The sequence below is a fragment of the Carica papaya genome, chromosome 8 (assembly GCF_054855325.1).
Source record: "Carica papaya isolate Zhongbai chromosome 8, ASM5485532v1, whole genome shotgun sequence".
NCBI classification, from domain to species: Eukaryota; Viridiplantae; Streptophyta; class Magnoliopsida; order Brassicales; family Caricaceae; genus Carica; species Carica papaya.
Window position 1 is genome coordinate 4,089,102 of NC_142316.1, and position 20,352 is coordinate 4,109,453.

General features: G+C 32.5%; 1 protein-coding gene across 1 annotated transcript; it reads left to right on the forward strand.

Moving 5' to 3' along the window:
• Positions 1 to 17,233: 17,233 nt before the first annotated feature.
• On the forward strand, positions 17,234 to 19,710 carry LOC148240393 (uncharacterized). Its single transcript, XM_088209511.1, has 3 exons — positions 17,234 to 17,801; positions 17,886 to 18,074; positions 18,186 to 19,710. Exons 1-3 carry the CDS (start codon positions 17,646 to 17,648, stop codon positions 18,369 to 18,371), a joined length of 531 nt encoding a protein of 176 aa, XP_088065637.1. The 5' UTR covers positions 17,234 to 17,645; the 3' UTR covers positions 18,372 to 19,710.
• Positions 19,711 to 20,352: the final 642 nt, after the last annotated feature.

Here is a 20,352-nt window from a genome sequence, read left to right on the forward strand (position 1 = left end):
ATGTAATGTGGGTATTAGATACGATTATAATTATTATTTAGGCAGTGTACTTAAAATGCATATATCATATGTAAATAGTGTTATCATTTATTCATGCACACTACTGGGCATATTATATGAAAGAAAATGAAACATATGTAAATAACATTAGCAATCTAGTAAGCATATTATATGCTCAAAATGAAATCATCAATAGCAAGTCAAAATGGCAATAGAAAGAGATCTGTAATGATAAAGGATTTAATCTAATAAAAATGTCTTGAAATTTGAGAATACATAAATATGATGATTAAGATCGATAACGATTAGAATTGACAAAGACCCTCCATCATTATCAACTTCAAATCAGCACAGCTTTCTCCGGCAAATCCATCCACTTAAATCCTTAAGACTCAAGTTCTTTAGCAGTGGAGCCAGTAATTTCATTTGCAGAACCCACAACATTAATTTTAGGCCTAACAGTATCATTTGCAGATTTAACTTCTCCATCTACTAGGTTTATCACAACTCGAAATCTTTATTTGTAGAAGTAAAAATGATTTTCTCATTAGATTATATCCTTGGCATATTCGAGTTCTCTAATATCACTTCATCTCTGATATTTACCACCGTTTTCTTTATCTTCTCCTTGTTATTGACACATTTTCTATTTTGTTGATGCCCCTTTTAGTTGTTGTCTCTCAGTTTATTGCCAATGCAATAATTGAATCAAACTTAGTGCCACCTGTTAGATTCTTACTTAAGATGATCACCATGTAAAAAGTGTATATAAGGAGATAATGCATAGATAGAATAATATTGACAAAAGATAGGTGGCATATATAATATATACTTAGTTGGTTCTAATATCATATTAGATTTAGACACAAAATATTATGATATTACAGGAGTAGCAAGTTAGAAAATAGATAACTACTATAAATTATTATTTTTAGTTGATGTGAGATTACATTCTAAACAATCTTAAATAGCGTGTGTGTATTTTTTATATATAAACATCCACTATGTAACATATAAACATTTGCATATAGTACTATAGGTTCTTATATTTAGTTTATGTGAATTACAACCTAAACTAACATTTAATTACGTGCATATATGTACATATGTAAATATATATACATATATATACATATCATACTATACATATAAATATGTGTGATTGACATTCTCTCTTTCTGGTACAATAAATATATGTGGTTCTAGGTTTAGATTGATAGAAGAGTTGGAGGTTTTTCTTTGTTTTTCCAGGAAAACCACCAATGTATAACTTTTCCTACTCATTATTATTTCACCTATACAGCTCTTCTACATAATTCTTTTTATGCTCCGACATCTTCTCTTTCATTTTATGCCTGTTCGTATTTCTTTCTGCCTTATCAAGAACAACATTTCCTTTTGCTTCCTGAACAAAAATTATATTACTTGTAGTTTAATCATATTATAACTTAAATATTTATCGAACTGTACCCACCAAATAACTTTTTGTAATTTTGTCATTGGGTTCAAGTATCAATTTCTGCTTGAAACGCTCTATCAACTATAGGAACAAGAAACAAAGTTTATTTCAGCTGTAAAATTTATAAATATGTAGTGTATAAGAATCAATTTAATTACAAATGGATCAACCTCTTCTTCCATCCTCTTTCTCCATCCTTTTTCCTTCCTGTGCACATCCACTTGCACAACAAAAAAGAATAAAAGAAATATAGATAAAATATTTTAATATTAGAACATTAATTGTGACTATAATATTTCCGATGTATGTATATGTACACTGAAAAACAACATATAGAAGAAGTCGTCTTCTCCCCATCCACCACCTTCCTTGGCCTGCCAACCTACCTTTTTTTTACTGGAGTGCTTCTTTGTTCCTCATCCACCTTATTTTTCCTCGGCCTTCCTATCTTCTTTCGCATTGGATTATTCCCTTCTCCTGCTGGCACTGCAGAACTACTCCCTTCTTCTGCTGTTTTCTTCCTTGGCTTGGGAGTCGGCTTCTCTGGGTAGACCTCATATAATATAAAGTCTGTGACTTCCACTACTGATCGGAATAATCCCTGTGATTCCCTATGAATGAAATATTACAATAACACATCAAGTAAATGTTGTCAATGTTCTTAGGCAACCATGTGTAGAGTTTTTAATTTCTAGATGCATGCTCTGAGAAAACCAGCTTGTTCAATTCATAAAATTAATGGGACTTACTGAATCATATCTCATAGTTGCGCACTGCAATCTCTCTATAGTCCACCCTTCAGTTCTTTGCTAAATTGTGTACCGATGACTCGTTTTGGGCGGAACGAGTTGGTCAGAAGTATACTACTATCAAGAAAATTAACCACTTACAAGTTTTCCACAAAACCCACTACTTTGAATTGGACAAAAAAATTTACTAACCAGTTTGATGCTATTAGCTAAGACCAGAAGATCCTCTAGAAGGGTAAAAGAAATCGCGGCTCTTCCTGCTACTAGATATTTTTGTCGTTTCTTAGGTTGTTGTTGTGCCCATACACACATTTAAGTTATATTCTTAAAAACCTAGAAAAAGTTTGATATATTATCTATACACATATATATATACAGATAGTGGAAGCACCATTTGACCGGGTTCGTAAGGATGGAAAATTTTTTCATAAGGTATTTTGAAAGAAATGGCTCAGCTGCCACGACAAAAGATTGCTCGTATAGATAATACGTAATTAGTTCTAAATCAGATTAGATTTAGACCTAAAATGTTATGATAGTAAAAAAAATTACTAACGTTTATCATACTTAGTCAATGTGAGATTACATTATAAATAAACACTTAAGTAATGTGTATATATATAACATCAACTAGGTAACATATAAATATGCGCATATATATAACTATAGGTTCTTATACTTAGTTGATGTGAATTACATCCTAAACAAATACTTAATTACATGAATATATATAGATATGTAGATCTGTATATATGTCACACTACATATATAAATATGTATATATCTTGTTTGTCATTCTCTCTTTTTAGAATGATAAATTCTTTATTACCAGTCATGCTTTTGTCTTTCTCTGTTATCAAACATCAAACATTCATTATATGTAAAAGAAAAACACTTCAGTTTATGCACATATATAGATATAAACATTTATATATGTATCGCCTCAACTGTGTACATATATAATATGTTAATACCTTGAGTGACTTTCTCATTTTCTGGAATGAAAAATTCTTCATTACCCATCGTGCTACATCCCTCATCTGTTACCAAATATGAAGCATTCATTACACTTAAAAGCAAGAACAAAAGCAATACATACACAACACATGATTGCCAAAATTTGAGCATCAGTGGTTTTAGGTCTAGTTTGAAATATATATATCATTATCAATTTGTTGAGTTAAGGGAGACTTACAAGTAGTTCTAGGTTTAGATTGATAGAAGAGTTGGAGGTCCTTCTTGGATTTTCCAGAAAAACCACCAATGTATAACTTTCGTTGCTCCTCATTATTATTTCTCTAGTACATCTCTTCCACATAATTCTTTTTAGGCTCCGACATCTTCTCTTTCATTTTATGCCTGTTCGTATTTCCTTCTGCCTCATCAAGAACAACATTTCCTTTTGCTTCCTGAAAGAAAATTATATTACTTGTACCTTAATCATACCATAATTTAAATATTTATCTAACTGTACCCACCAAATAACTTTCTATAATCTTGTCATTGGGTTAAAGTATCGATTTCTGCTGGAAATGCTCTATCCACTATAGAAACAAGAAACAAAGTTAGTTTCAGCTATAAAATTTATAAATGTATAGTGTATAAGAATCAATTTAATTAAAAATGAATCAACCTCTTCTTCCATCCTCTTTCTCTTTCCCTTTTCCTTCCTCTACACATCCACCTGCACAACAAAAAAGAATAAAAGAAATCTACATAAAATATTTTAGTATTAGAAAATTAATTGTGACCATAATATTTCCAATGTGTGTATGTATATACACGAAAAAACACCATACAGAAGAAGTCAGTTTTTCCCCGTCCACCACCTTCCTTGGCCTGCCAACCTTCCTTCTTACCGGAGTACTTTCTTGTTCCCCATCCACCTTATTGTTTTCTTGGCCTTCCCACCTTATTTCTCACTGGAGAACTACTCCCTTCTCCTGCTGGCCCTGCAGAACTACTCCCTTCTTCTGTTATTTTCTTCATTGGCTTGGGAATCGGCTTCACTGGGTAGACCTCATGTAGTATAAAGCCAAGGAAGGAAAAATCAGAAGAAGGGAGTGGTTCTCCAGTGAGGAAGAAGGTAGGCAGGCCGAGAAAAAATAAGCTGGATGGGGAACAAGGAAGTACTCCGGTAAGAAGGAAGGTTGGCAGGCCAAGGAAGGTGGCGGATGGGGAAAAACTGACTCCTTCTGTATGTTGTTTTTCAGTGTATACAGTGGAAATATCGCAGTCACAATTAATTTTCTAATACTAAAATATTTTTTCTAGATTTCTCTTATTCTTTTTTGCTGCGCAGGTGGATGTGCAGAGGAAGGAAAAGGGAAAGAGAAAGAGGGTGGAAGAAGAGGTTGATCCATTTGTAATTAAATTGATTATTACACACAATACATTTATAAATTTTACGGCTGAAATAAACTCTGTTTCTAATTTCTGTAGTTGATAAAGGATTTCCAACAGAAACTGGTACTTGAACCCAAGGACAAAAGTACAAAAATTTATTTGGTGGGTACAGTTTTATGAACATCTTTAGTTATAATATGATTAAGCAACAAGTAATATATTTTTTTGTTCAGGATGCAAAAGAAAGTATTATTCTTGATGAGGCAGAAGAAAATACGAACATGCATAAAATTAGAGAGAAGATGCTGCAGCCTAAAAAGAATTATGTAGAAGAGCTGTACAGGAGAAATAATAATGAGGGGGAGCAAAAGTTAGACGTTGGTGGTTTTTCTGGAAAAACCAAGAAGGACCTCCAACTCTTCCATCGATCTAAACCTAGAACCACTTGTAAGTCTACCTTAACTCAACAAATGGATAGTGATATATATTTCAAGCTATACCTAAAACCACTAACGCTCATACTTCGGCGACCATGTATTGTGTATATATTGCTTTTATTCTTGCTTTTAAATGTAATGAATGCTTCATAATTGGTAGCAGATGAGGGAAGTAGCACGATGGGCAATGAAGAATTTGTCATTCCAGAAAATGAGAAAGCCAATCAAGGTATTAACATATTATATATGTACGTAGCTGAGGTGATATATATATATATATATATATGTCTGTATCTATATATGTGCACAAACTGAAGTGTTTTTCTTTTACGTATAATGAGTGTTTGATGTCTGGTAACAGAGAAAGACAAAAGCATGACTGGTATTGAAGAATTTATCATACCAGAAAGAGAGAATGACAATCGAGATACGCATATATTTATACATGTAGTGTGATATATACATCTATGTACATAGACCTACGCATCTATATATACATAGACATATATATATATATATATGCATGTAATTAAGTGTTTGTTTGGGATGTAATGCACAGCAACTAAGTACAAGAACCTATAGTAATATATATGCACATATTTATATGTTACCTAGTTGATGTTATATGTAGATATATGTACATTACTTAAGTGTTTGTTTAGAATGTAATCTCACATCAACTAAGTACGAAAACTTATAGCAATGTTTTACTATCATAACATTTTAGGACTAAATCTAATATGATTTTGAACTAATTAAGTAATGCGCATACGAGCTATCTTTTGTTGATATTATTCTATCTATACATAATGATCATCTTAGGTACGAACCTAACAGTAATATTAATAACATTGACTCAATTGTTACAGCAGCAATGGATGGAGAGGCAGCAGTAAAAAGGGGCATCAATGAAACAGGGAATGCGCCAGTAATAAGCTTTGGCAATGACGAGATAGAAAGAACGACGATGAACATTGGAGGCGAAATGGTATTGGAGAACTCTAATATGCTAATGATGCAACCCGACGAGAAAACTGTTTTTACTTCTGCAGATGAAGGTCTCAGGTCGCTAATGAACTTAGTAGATGAAAAGGTTAAGTCTAAAAATGATGTTGTTAGGCCTGAAATTGATGTTGCGAGTTCTGCCAACGGAATTACTGGCTCCACTGATGAAGAACTAGAGTCGTTAAGGGTTCAAATTGATGGATTTGCTGGAGAAAGCTGTCCAGATTTGGAGTCAATAATGAAGGAGGGTCTTTGTCGATTCAATCATCGTTGATTCTTATCACCCTATTGATATTTTTAAAAATTTTCAGACATTTTCATTACATTAAATCATTTGTATTTTTTTAAATATCTGGACATTTTGATTAGATTAAACCTTTTATTTCTTCTTAAATTTTCAGAAATTTTCATTGGAGTAAACTCTTTATCATTACACATCTCTTTCTGCTGTCATTTCGACTTGGTATTAATAATTTCATTATGAACATATAATACACCTATGAGTATGCTAATACAATTTACATATAATTTCATTTCATTTCATTACATATAATATACCTAGCAGCATGCATGTCTATGAATGATGACACAATTTACATATGATATATGCATTTTAAGTACGCTTGCCTAGTAAAAACTATAGTCATATCTAATACCCACGTTACACACATGTACTATGCTCATCATAAAATATATATGGCCATCCTTGTGAAGACATGCATACGTACTGTGTGATTGAAAGAAAAGATTTAGTAATTAATGGTGTCTCCAACTTAATAGAGTTTATCATAATTTATATAAGTCTAACATTGGTTATATATAAAAGTTCATCCAAATGCTCACACACTGTAAAAACAACTCATCCTACATTTACACACTTGAAAGGAAAAGTAAAAAAGAAATTAATTATTTGTAATTAATATACATAATACAGGTTTTAAAATAAAGATGGATTAGAGAAATTAATATAAGGAAGTTATTTTAATTAAATAAAAACAAAAAAGGGGTAAATAATAATAGGTAATAAGGTCCATGCATTTCAGTGTTCAGTTTTGGACATGATAGATACGCAAAATGCATAGCATTTAATTCAGTAGATAATTTTACCTGTAATATTACTGGAGAGCAGTCAAAAAGCATTTTACTTTCAGCAGAAGGAAAATATATAAATTTGGGATATAAACAGAAATCATTTTTCTATAAACCTTATCTTTATATCTTGTGCCAATAAAAACAAATTTGAATATTGTACATATATCATTAATTAAGTTATAAATGTAGGAGTTAAGCCTTAAAATTAATTATAAGTACGAAATTAAAAATTTAACTAAAACTACAAAATTTTATAAAATTTCCATATTCATTGACAATCCTATATTAGGTTTAAAATATTAAATACATTTTTCGCAAGAAAAAAAAAAAAAAAAAAAAAAAAAAAAAAAGAGAATCAGCAATTCAAAATATCATGTGTAAGATATCTTTTACTGTACATATACAATTTATTAACTAAGAATATATAAATTTTGTAATCATATTTTTTATCAAAAATTCTTCTCTCCGTAAACTCCTTGATTTTGGTAAATTGGATTATTTTTTTCAAGTTACAAGTCAAGGGGTTGGAAATTCGCTAACTGTATCAGTTTTTACAAACTGTCCTAGAGTACATTAGGAAGACGAAAATTCGCAACGACTCTGGAGACCTGCTGAATAAAAGAGCAAGTAATTTCATGTTAAACTTACTAAAACAAAACATTGCAATTGGAAACTTACGTATAAAGAAAAGTAACTGCTCATAGTTCTAACATCAATTATTGGCCTTAGATTATGTATTTAAATTTGGGAGTTAATAAAAATTCTAAAATGATATTTAAAAAAAAAAAAAAAAAGTTTGCGCTAAGGTACATACCATCATTATCATCTTCCATGTTGTAATGACGTAATCATCTTCGTCATCGTTACAATCAATGTTCGTCAACAATTTTAAGTATATTAGGCAAAATTCGCGTTGTTTTACCAAAAGGGAGATCTTTCTGTAAAATAATATGATTCAAAACTTTCTAAATCTCTTGCAAGTGCAAAACAAATTATTCGTCTACATGAATTTATATATGTAGACATGTTAAACTTTACGTGTTTCAAATGCACAGAGATATAAGTCTATAGAACGGAGAAGCATGAGATATACTACATGCACATGAAGCATGTTGTAGGACGAAGATATTCTTGATTTGAGTGCTTCATACAAACTTTAGATTGATTTTTAAAGAAATAAAATTAAGTATTGTCATGCATCGAGAAAAAAGGGGAAGATTTTTTTTAACTATGATATTGATTTTGATGATTGACGAAAATTTAACTAGTTCTAATATTTATTAATTAGCAAGCGCAACATAATTCATGAAAGTGGAATAAAACACATAAGATATTTTTTTTTTATGTTGTTGCTTATCTTCTATATAATTAAGTATTTCAATTTTGAAGGCTCGGGATATTTTTACTCAAAATTCCCTAATGAACTTGCTTTGAGCAACTTGCAGACCTCTATATATTTAATTTGTCTAAGGGAACATAAAGCATCCTAATTTCAACTCATTTCGTTCTCATTTAAACTCACTTATACATCTAGAGACCCAATAATCCACTAATGCAAATCCACGGTAAGTACAAAACTTTCAGTCAAAAATATATCTTCATTCATAACGCACTTGAGTAATTATCGCTAGCTCCTTTCTAAGAGAGCTATACATAGGGGCAACTTAAAGTGGAAACCTAGGCATAATTTTTGCACGCAAGAGGGTTCAGCTTACCATAAAGTTTGGGCTTTATGTTATGCAAATGTAGCATGACCTTCCGTTCAGCTGTATAGGAGGTTAATGTCACTAATCTTAATATTCTCGCACGGCAGGGCAATGCTGCAAGAAAAGCTGGCCGCCACTTTAGTTGTAGTGGTGCCGCGAATATTCTTGAAAACATCATTTCTAATCTAAAAAAATGAGGATCTCCTAAAAAAGAATGCAATATATATATATATATGAGAAGTTTGATCATAGTTTTAGGTTGAATCAAACAAATTATGTATGGTTATACGTACCTGCAATTTACACAAATTATGTGGGCAGTATTGCTGATCGATAAAAATTGGACCACCGACACTTCCTACGATAATGTCCTCGAAGTGCAGCTTCGACACATTTAACCTTTTTGGAGTGGAGAGCCAAGTCTTAATTCTCACACCATTCGTGGTGTTCCTGATAGTACAATTCACAACTGAGATCCCTTCCGCAGGCTCTTCGTTGTCGTACTTGTCAATGCTACGTATGCTTATTCCATGACCAGATCCATACACAACCTTCGTCGTGTTCAAGTTTCTAGTGTCGTCTCCGATGGAGATGCAGTCACCGTCGGTTGAGATTACGGACTCACTGATGGCGATCCCATTTGATCGAACCAAATAGGTGGCTTATGTATTACGACTTTCATCTGGCACTGTAATGCTAGCATGCTGGAAGTTAATGGTTTTGCAACCTAAGACATTGATATGAAAGTTTTTGCTATTTAGGGAAGTCATGTGATAGACAACTGCATTGGTAACCATGTTGAGTCTCGAATTCTGTTTGTTTTTCATAACAAAAGAAAAGAACGAAAATCTTCTCGCGACACTAATAAACACCACGATTAGAGTTAAAAATCATATACGTGTTAAGTTAAATATAAGAATTTATATTTTTTTCATGGCATAGAAGGATTTGATATTAGTTCGAAGTTGTATTCACATATATATTTTTTTATTTATTTGTTCACACGTGTATATATTTTTTCAAAAAAAAATATTTGATAATGAAAAACTAAATGTGCATCAAGAATATCTTTATAATAAAATAAGACAAAAAGTTATTATTTTATTTGTGCTCAAAATTTTTACTAGAGGGCATTATTTAATTATCAATATGTGAATATATATATATATATATGAAAATATTATGCTACTACAAATATATACAGACACACACACACATAATATATAAGGCTTAGTAGGCTGAGATAAAAACTATATTTGTTATTAAATAATTGCAGATTTTTTAGCTTTAATTGGTCAGATTTATTAGTGGGCAAAGGGGATGGATTGAAAGAGGGAAAAAAGAGAAAAGAGACGTAGATGGACGGAAAAAAATAAAAGTTAATAATTTTTTAGGTTAAGACAAAAATATAAAATGTAATAAAATATGTTTCTTTTACTCTAAAATAAGGGGAAAAAAAAAAAAAAAAACAAAAGATATATGTAATAAAATATCCAACGCCGCCATCCTCAATTTACATTTCTCTCTCTCTCTCTCTATCTCTCTCTGTGCGTGTCCCTCTCTCTCCCTCTCTCTCTCTCTCTCCCTATCTCTCTCTCAATTTACAACATGTCTCATACAAAAATTGAGAGTTCAGAACTCACTGGTTCCGAAATACAGCCACACATTGAACGACATGAAGAGGCAGGTGCATCTAACCGAAATTCAACCTCTAAAGGATCAGAAGCATCAAACTTAATTGATCGAGTACGAGCTATAGTCGGAGTAAGTATCGAACTATACAGATACGCGAAGGATCCGGTGGGTTTTTTTAAAATAAATTTACTAACACGCTCCCCCTTGAAACAGAAAAGGGTAAGGGAGTTGCGAGCGAAGGTGCAAGAAGAAGAGAATGAGAAGAAAGCACGCGAAGCAGCCGAGGCAGAACGGTTAGCTGCAGAAGGAGAAAATATTGCATCTGAGGCCGTGGCAGCTGTCCCCATTTCTTTCAGAAGGCCTGATGAAGAAATTGTCCATCCATACGAACCCAGTCAAATGGTGCGTCCACAATCTGCATATATATGTGCATAGATATATATATATATATATATATATAGATATCAAATTTTTTCTAGGTTTTTTAGATTACAGCTTGATGTGTGTAGGGGCACCAGCAGCAACCTAAGAAACGACAGAAATGTCCAGTAGCAGGAAGAGCCACAGTTTCTTTTACCCTTCGAGAGGATCTTCTGGTCTTAGCTGATAACATCCAACTGGTTAGTAAATATTTCTGTCGCTTAAATCTCTCGTATCATCTTGTATGTCAAATGGGTTTTGTAGAAAATTGGTAAATGGTTAATTTTCTTGATGGTAGTATACTTCTGACCAACTCATTCCACCCAAAACGAGTCATCGGTACACAATTAGGCAAAGAACCGAAGGGTGGACTATAGAGAGACGGCGACGTGCAACTATGAGATATGATTCAGTAAGTCCCATTAATTTTTTGAACTGAACAAGCTGGTTTTTTCGGAGCATGCATCTAGAAATTGAGAACTCTACACATGGTTTCCCAAGAACATTGACAACATTTACTTGATGTGTTACTGCAGTATTTCATTCATAGGGAATCACAGGGATTATTCCGATCAGCGGTGGAAGTCACGGACTTTATACTATATGAGCTCTACCCAGAGAAGCCGACTCCCAAGCCAAGGAAGGAAAAGGCAGAAGAAGGGAGTGGTTCTCCAGTGAGGAAGAAGGTAGGCAGGCCGAGAAAAAATAAGCTGGATGGGGAACAAGGAAGTACTCCGGTAAGAAGGAAGGTTGGCAGGCCAAGGAAGGTGGCGGATGGGGAAAAACTGACTCCTTCTGTATGTTGTTTTTCAGTGTATACAGTGGAAATATCGCAGTCACAATTAATTTTCTAATACTAAAATATTTTTTCTAGATTTCTCTTATTCTTTTTTGCTGCGCAGGTGGATGTGCAGAGGAAGGAAAAGGGAAAGAGAAAGAGGGTGGAAGAAGAGGTTGATCCATTTGTAATTAAATTGATTATTACACACAATACATTTATAAATTTTACGGCTGAAATAAACTCTGTTTCTAATTTCTGTAGTTGATAAAGGATTTCCAACAGAAACTGGTACTTGAACCCAAGGACAAAAGTACAAAAATTTATTTGGTGGGTACAGTTTTATGAACATCTTTAGTTATAATATGATTAAGCAACAAGTAATATATTTTTTTGTTCAGGATGCAAAAGAAAGTATTATTCTTGATGAGGCAGAAGAAAATACGAACATGCATAAAATTAGAGAGAAGATGCTGCAGCCTAAAAAGAATTATGTAGAAGAGCTGTACAGGAGAAATAATAATGAGGGGGAGCAAAAGTTAGACGTTGGTGGTTTTTCTGGAAAAACCAAGAAGGACCTCCAACTCTTCCATCGATCTAAACCTAGAACCACTTGTAAGTCTACCTTAACTCAACAAATGGATAGTGATATATATTTCAAGCTATACCTAAAACCACTAACGCTCATACTTCGGCGACCATGTATTGTGTATATATTGCTTTTATTCTTGCTTTTAAATGTAATGAATGCTTCATAATTGGTAGCAGATGAGGGAAGTAGCACGATGGGCAATGAAGAATTTGTCATTCCAGAAAATGAGAAAGCCAATCAAGGTATTAACATATTATATATGTACGTAGCTGAGGTGATATATATATATATATATATATATGTCTGTATCTATATATGTGCACAAACTGAAGTGTTTTTCTTTTACGTATAATGAGTGTTTGATGTCTGGTAACAGAGAAAGACAAAAGCATGACTGGTATTGAAGAATTTATCATACCAGAAAGAGAGAATGACAATCGAGATACGCATATATTTATACATGTAGTGTGATATATACATCTATGTACATAGACCTACGCATCTATATATACATAGACATATATATATATATATATGCATGTAATTAAGTGTTTGTTTGGGATGTAATGCACAGCAACTAAGTACAAGAACCTATAGTAATATATATGCACATATTTATATGTTACCTAGTTGATGTTATATGTAGATATATGTACATTACTTAAGTGTTTGTTTAGAATGTAATCTCACATCAACTAAGTACGAAAACTTATAGCAATGTTTTACTATCATAACATTTTAGGACTAAATCTAATATGATTTTGAACTAATTAAGTAATGCGCATACGAGCTATCTTTTGTTGATATTATTCTATCTATACATAATGATCATCTTAGGTACGAACCTAACAGTAATATTAATAACATTGACTCAATTGTTACAGCAGCAATGGATGGAGAGGCAGCAGTAAAAAGGGGCATCAATGAAACAGGGAATGCGCCAGTAATAAGCTTTGGCAATGACGAGATAGAAAGAACGACGATGAACATTGGAGGCGAAATGGTATTGGAGAACTCTAATATGCTAATGATGCAACCCGACGAGAAAACTGTTTTTACTTCTGCAGATGAAGGTCTCAGGTCGCTAATGAACTTAGTAGATGAAAAGGTTAAGTCTAAAAATGATGTTGTTAGGCCTGAAATTGATGTTGCGAGTTCTGCCAACGGAATTACTGGCTCCACTGATGAAGAACTAGAGTCGTTAAGGGTTCAAATTGATGGATTTGCTGGAGAAAGCTGTCCAGATTTGGAGTCAATAATGAAGGAGGGTCTTTGTCGATTCAATCATCGTTGATTCTTATCACCCTATTGATATTTTTAAAAATTTTCAGACATTTTCATTACATTAAATCATTTGTATTTTTTTAAATATCTGGACATTTTGATTAGATTAAACCTTTTATTTCTTCTTAAATTTTCAGAAATTTTCATTGGAGTAAACTCTTTATCATTACACATCTCTTTCTGCTGTCATTTCGACTTGGTATTAATAATTTCATTATGAACATATAATACACCTATGAGTATGCTAATACAATTTACATATAATTTCATTTCATTTCATTACATATAATATACCTAGCAGCATGCATGTCTATGAATGATGACACAATTTACATATGATATATGCATTTTAAGTACGCTTGCCTAGTAAAAACTATAGTCATATCTAATACCCACGTTACACACATGTACTATGCTCATCATAAAATATATATGGCCATCCTTGTGAAGACATGCATACGTACTGTGTGATTGAAAGAAAAGATTTAGTAATTAATGGTGTCTCCAACTTAATAGAGTTTATCATAATTTATATAAGTCTAACATTGGTTATATATAAAAGTTCATCCAAATGCTCACACACTGTAAAAACAACTCATCCTACATTTACACACTTGAAAGGAAAAGTAAAAAAGAAATTAATTATTTGTAATTAATATACATAATACAGGTTTTAAAATAAAGATGGATTAGAGAAATTAATATAAGGAAGTTATTTTAATTAAATAAAAACAAAAAAGGGGTAAATAATAATAGGTAATAAGGTCCATGCATTTCAGTGTTCAGTTTTGGACATGATAGATACGCAAAATGCATAGCATTTAATTCAGTAGATAATTTTACCTGTAATATTACTAGAGAGCAGTCAAAAAGCATTTTACTTTCAGCAGAAGGAAAATATATAAATTTGGGATATAAACAGAAATCATTTTTCTATAAACCTTATCTTTATATCTTGTGCCAATAAAAACAAATTTGAATATTGTACATATATCATTAATTAAGTTATAAATGTAGGAGTTAAGCCTTAAAATTAATTATAAGTACGAAATTAAAAATTTAACTAAAACTACAAAATTTTATAAAATTTCCATATTCATTGACAATCCTATATTAGGTTTAAAATATTAAATACATTTTTCGCAAGAAAAAAAAAAAAAAAAAAAAAAAAAAAAAAAGAATCAGCAATTCAAAATATCATGTGTAAGATATCTTTTACTGTACATATACAATTTATTAACTAAGAATATATAAATTTTGTAATCATATTTTTTATCAAAAATTCTTCTCTCCGTAAACTCCTTGATTTTGGTAAATTGGATTATTTTTTTCAAGTTACAAGTCAAGGGGTTGGAAATTCGCTAACTGTATCAGTTTTTACAAACTGTCCTAGAGTACATTAGGAAGACGAAAATTCGCAACGACTCTGGAGACCTGCTGAATAAAAGAGCAAGTAATTTCATGTTAAACTTACTAAAACAAAACATTGCAATTGGAAACTTACGTATAAAGAAAAGTAACTGCTCATAGTTCTAACATCAATTATTGGCCTTAGATTATGTATTTAAATTTGGGAGTTAATAAAAATTCTAAAATGATATTTAAAAAAAAAAAAAAAAAGTTTGCGCTAAGGTACATACCATCATTATCATCTTCCATGTTGTAATGACGTAATCATCTTCGTCATCGTTACAATCAATGTTCGTCAACAATTTTAAGTATATTAGGCAAAATTCGCGTTGTTTTACCAAAAGGGAGATCTTTCTGTAAAATAATATGATTCAAAACTTTCTAAATCTCTTGCAAGTGCAAAACAAATTATTCGTCTACATGAATTTATATATGTAGACATGTTAAACTTTACGTGTTTCAAATGCACAGAGATATAAGTCTATAGAACGGAGAAGCATGAGATATACTACATGCACATGAAGCATGTTGTAGGACGAAGATATTCTTGATTTGAGTGCTTCATACAAACTTTAGATTGATTTTTAAAGAAATAAAATTAAGTATTGTCATGCATCGAGAAAAAAGGGGAAGATTTTTTTTAACTATGATATTGATTTTGATGATTGACGAAAATTTAACTAGTTCTAATATTTATTAATTAGCAAGCGCAACATAATTCATGAAAGTGGAATAAAACACATAAGATATTTTTTTTTTATGTTGTTGCTTATCTTCTATATAATTAAGTATTTCAATTTTGAAGGCTCGGGATATTTTTACTCAAAATTCCCTAATGAACTTGCTTTGAGCAACTTGCAGACCTCTATATATTTAATTTGTCTAAGGGAACATAAAGCATCCTAATTTCAACTCATTTCGTTCTCATTTAAACTCACTTATACATCTAGAGACCCAATAATCCACTAATGCAAATCCACGGTAAGTACAAAACTTTCAGTCAAAAATATATCTTCATTCATAACGCACTTGAGTAATTATCGCTAGCTCCTTTCTAAGAGAGCTATACATAGGGGCAACTTAAAGTGGAAACCTAGGCATAATTTTTGCACGCAAGAGGGTTCAGCTTACCATAAAGTTTGGGCTTTATGTTATGCAAATGTAGCATGACCTTCCGTTCAGCTGTATAGGAGGTTAATGTCACTAATCTTAATATTCTCGCACGGCAGGGCAATGCTGCAAGAAAAGCTGGCCGCCACTTTAGTTGTAGTGGTGCCGCGAATATTCTTGAAAACATCATTTCTAATCTAAAAAAATGAGGATCTCCTAAAAAAGAATGCAATATATATATATATATGAGAAGTTTGATCATAGTTTTAGGTTGAATCAAACAAATTATGTATGGTTATACGTACCTGCAATTTACACAAATTATGTGGGCAGTATTGCTGATCGATAAAAATTGGACCACCGACACTTCCTACGATAATGTCCTCGAAGTGCAGCTTCGACACATTTAACCTTTTTGGAGTGGAGAGCCAAGTCTTAATTCTCACACCATTCGTGGTGTTCCTGATAGTACAATTCACAACTGAGATCCCTTCCGCAGGCTCTTCGTTGTCGTACTTGTCAATGCTACGTATGCTTATTCCATGACCAGATCCATACACAACCTTCGTCGTGTTCAAGTTTCTAGTGTCGTCTCCGATGGAGATGCAGTCACCGTCGGTTGAGATTACGGACTCACTGATGGCGATCCCATTTGATCGAACCAAATAGGTGGCTTATGTATTACGACTTTCATCTGGCACTGTAATGCTAGCATGCTGGAAGTTAATGGTTTTGCAACCTAAGACATTGATATGAAAGTTTTTGCTATTTAGGGAAGTCATGTGATAGACAACTGCATTGGTAACCATGTTGAGTCTCGAATTCTGTTTGTTTTTCATAACAAAAGAAAAGAACGAAAATCTTCTCGCGACACTAATAAACACCACGATTAGAGTTAAAAATCATATACGTGTTAAGTTAAATATAAGAATTTATATTTTTTTCATGGCATAGAAGGATTTGATATTAGTTCGAAGTTGTATTCACATATATATTTTTTTATTTATTTGTTCACACGTGTATATATTTTTTCAAAAAAAAATATTTGATAATGAAAAACTAAATGTGCATCAAGAATATCTTTATAATAAAATAAGACAAAAAGTTATTATTTTATTTGTGCTCAAAATTTTTACTAGAGGGCATTATTTAATTATCAATATGTGAATATATATATATATATATATGAAAATATTATGCTACTACAAATATATACAGACACACACACACATAATATATAAGGCTTAGTAGGCTGAGATAAAAACTATATTTGTTATTAAATAATTGCAGATTTTTTAGCTTTAATTGGTCAGATTTATTAGTGGGCAAAGGGGATGGATTGAAAGAGGGAAAAAAGAGAAAAGAGACGTAGATGGACGGAAAAAAATAAAAGTTAATAATTTTTTAGGTTAAGACAAAAATATAAAATGTAATAAAATATGTTTCTTTTACTCTAAAATAAGGGGAAAAAAAAAAAAAAAAACAAAAGATATATGTAATAAAATATCCAACGCCGCCATCCTCAATTTACATTTCTCTCTCTCTCTCTCTATCTCTCTCTGTGCGTGTCCCTCTCTCTCCCTCTCTCTCTCTCTCTCCCTATCTCTCTCTCAATTTACAACATGTCTCATACAAAAATTGAGAGTTCAGAACTCACTGGTTCCGAAATACAGCCACACATTGAACGACATGAAGATGCAGGTGCATCTAACCGAAATTCAACCTCTAAAGGATCAGAAGCATCAAACTTAATTGATCGAGTACGAGCTATAGTCGGAGTAAGTATCGAACTATACAGATACGCGAAGGATCCGGTGGGTTTTTTTAAAATAAATTTACTAACACGCTCCCCCTTGAAACAGAAAAGGGTAAGGGAGTTGCGAGCGAAGGTGCAAGAAGAAGAGAATGAGAAGAAAGCACGCGAAGCAGCCGAGGCAGAACGGTTAGCTGCAGAAGGAGAAAATATTGCATCTGAGGCCGTGGCAGCTGTCCCCATTTCTTTCAGAAGGCCTGATGAAGAAATTGTCCATCCATACGAACCCAGTCAAATGGTGCGTCCACAATCTGCATATATATGTGCATAGATATATATATATATATATATATATATATAGATATCAAATTTTTTCTAGGTTTTTTAGATTACAGCTTGATGTGTGTAGGGGCACCAGCAGCAACCTAAGAAACGACAGAAATGTCCAGTAGCAGGAAGAGCCACAGTTTCTTTTACCCTTCCAGAGGATCTTCTGGTCTTAGCTGATAACATCCAACTGGTTAGTAAATATTTCTGTCGCTTAAATCTCTCGTATCATCTTGTATGTCAAATGGGTTTTGTAGAAAATTGGTAAATGGTTAATTTTCTTGATGGTAGTATACTTCTGACCAACTCATTCCACCCAAAACGAGTCATCGGTACACAATTAGGCAAAGAACCGAAGGGTGGACTATAGAGAGACGGCGACGTGCAACTATGAGATATGATTCAGTAAGTCCCATTAATTTTTTGAACTGAACAAGCTGGTTTTTTCGGAGCATGCATCTAGAAATTGAGAACTCTACACATGGTTTCCCAAGAACATTGACAACATTTACTTGATGTGTTACTGCAGTATTTCATTCATAGGGAATCACAGGGATTATTCCGATCAGCGGTGGAAGTCACGGACTTTATACTATATGAGCTCTACCCAGAGAAGCCGACTCCCAAGCCAAGGAAGGAAAAGGCAGAAGAAGGGAGTGGTTCTCCAGTGAGGAAGAAGGTAGGCAGGCCGAGAAAAAATAAGCTGGATGGGGAACAAGGAAGTACTCCGGTAAGAAGGAAGGTTGGCAGGCCAAGGAAGGTGGCGGATGGGGAAAAACTGACTCCTTCTGTATGTTGTTTTTCAGTGTATACAGTGGAAATATCGCAGTCACAATTAATTTTCTAATACTAAAATATTTTTTCTAGATTTCTCTTATTCTTTTTTGCTGCGCAGGTGGATGTGCAGAGGAAGGAAAAGGGAAAGAGAAAGAGGGTGGAAGAAGAGGTTGATCCATTTGTAATTAAATTGATTATTACACACAATACATTTATAAATTTTACGGCTGAAATAAACTCTGTTTCTAATTTCTGTAGTTGATAAAGGATTTCCAACAGAAACTGGTACTTGAACCCAAGGACAAAAGTACAAAAATTTATTTGGTGGGTACAGTTTTATGAACATCTTTAGTTATAATATGATTAAGCAACAAGTAATATATTTTTTTGTTCAGGATGCAAAAGAAAGTATTATTCTTGATGAGGCAGAAGAAAATACGAACATGCATAAAATTAGAGAGAAGATGCTGCAGCCTAAAAAGAATTATGTAGAAGAGCTGTACAGGAGAAATAATAATGAGGGGGAGCAAAAGTTAGACGTTGGTGGTTTTTCTGGAAAAACCAAGAAGGACCTCCAACTCTTCCATCGATCTAAACCTAGAACCACTTGTAAGTCTACCTTAACTCAACAAATGGATAGTGATATATATTTCAAGCTATACCTAAAACCACTAACGCTCATACTTCGGCGACCATGTATTGTGTATATATTGCTTTTATTCTTGCTTTTAAATGTAATGAATGCTTCATAATTGGTAGCAGATGAGGGAAGTAGCACGATGGGCAATGAAGAATTTGTCATTCCAGAAAATGAGAAAGCCAATCAAGGTATTAACATATTATATATGTACGTAGCTGAGGTGATATATATATATATATATATATATATGTCTGTATCTATATATGTGCACAAACTGAAGTGTTTTTCTTTTACGTATAATGAGTGTTTGATGTCTGGTAACAGAGAAAGACAAAAGCATGACTGGTATTGAAGAATTTATCATACCAGAAAGAGAGAATGACAATCGAGATACGCATATATTTATACATGTAGTGTGATATATACATCTATGTACATAGACCTACGCATCTATATATACATAGACATATATATATATATATGCATGTAATTAAGTGTTTGTTTGGGATGTAATGCACAGCAACTAAGTACAAGAACCTATAGTAATATATATGCACATATTTATATGTTACCTAGTTGATGTTATATGTAGATATATGTACATTACTTAAGTGTTTGTTTAGAATGTAATCTCACATCAACTAAGTACGAAAACTTATAGCAATGTTTTACTATCATAACATTTTAGGACTAAATCTAATATGATTTTGAACTAATTAAGTAATGCGCATACGAGCTATCTTTTGTTGATATTATTCTATCTATACATAATGATCATCTTAGGTACGAACCTAACAGTAATATTAATAACATTGACTCAATTGTTACAGCA

Bases quoted from the DNA above. Each gene is read 5' to 3' on its own strand.
- LOC148240393 (XM_088209511.1), top strand. From the start codon at position 17,646: ATGTCTCATACAAAAATTGAGAGTTCAGAACTCACTGGTTCCGAAATA. The intron at 17,802-17,885 runs GTAAGTATCGAA...CCCTTGAAACAG, and splicing joins GAGTACGAGCTATAGTCGGA to AAAAGGGTAAGGGAGTTGCG. The intron at 18,075-18,185 runs GTGCGTCCACAA...TGATGTGTGTAG, and splicing joins CATACGAACCCAGTCAAATG to GGGCACCAGCAGCAACCTAA.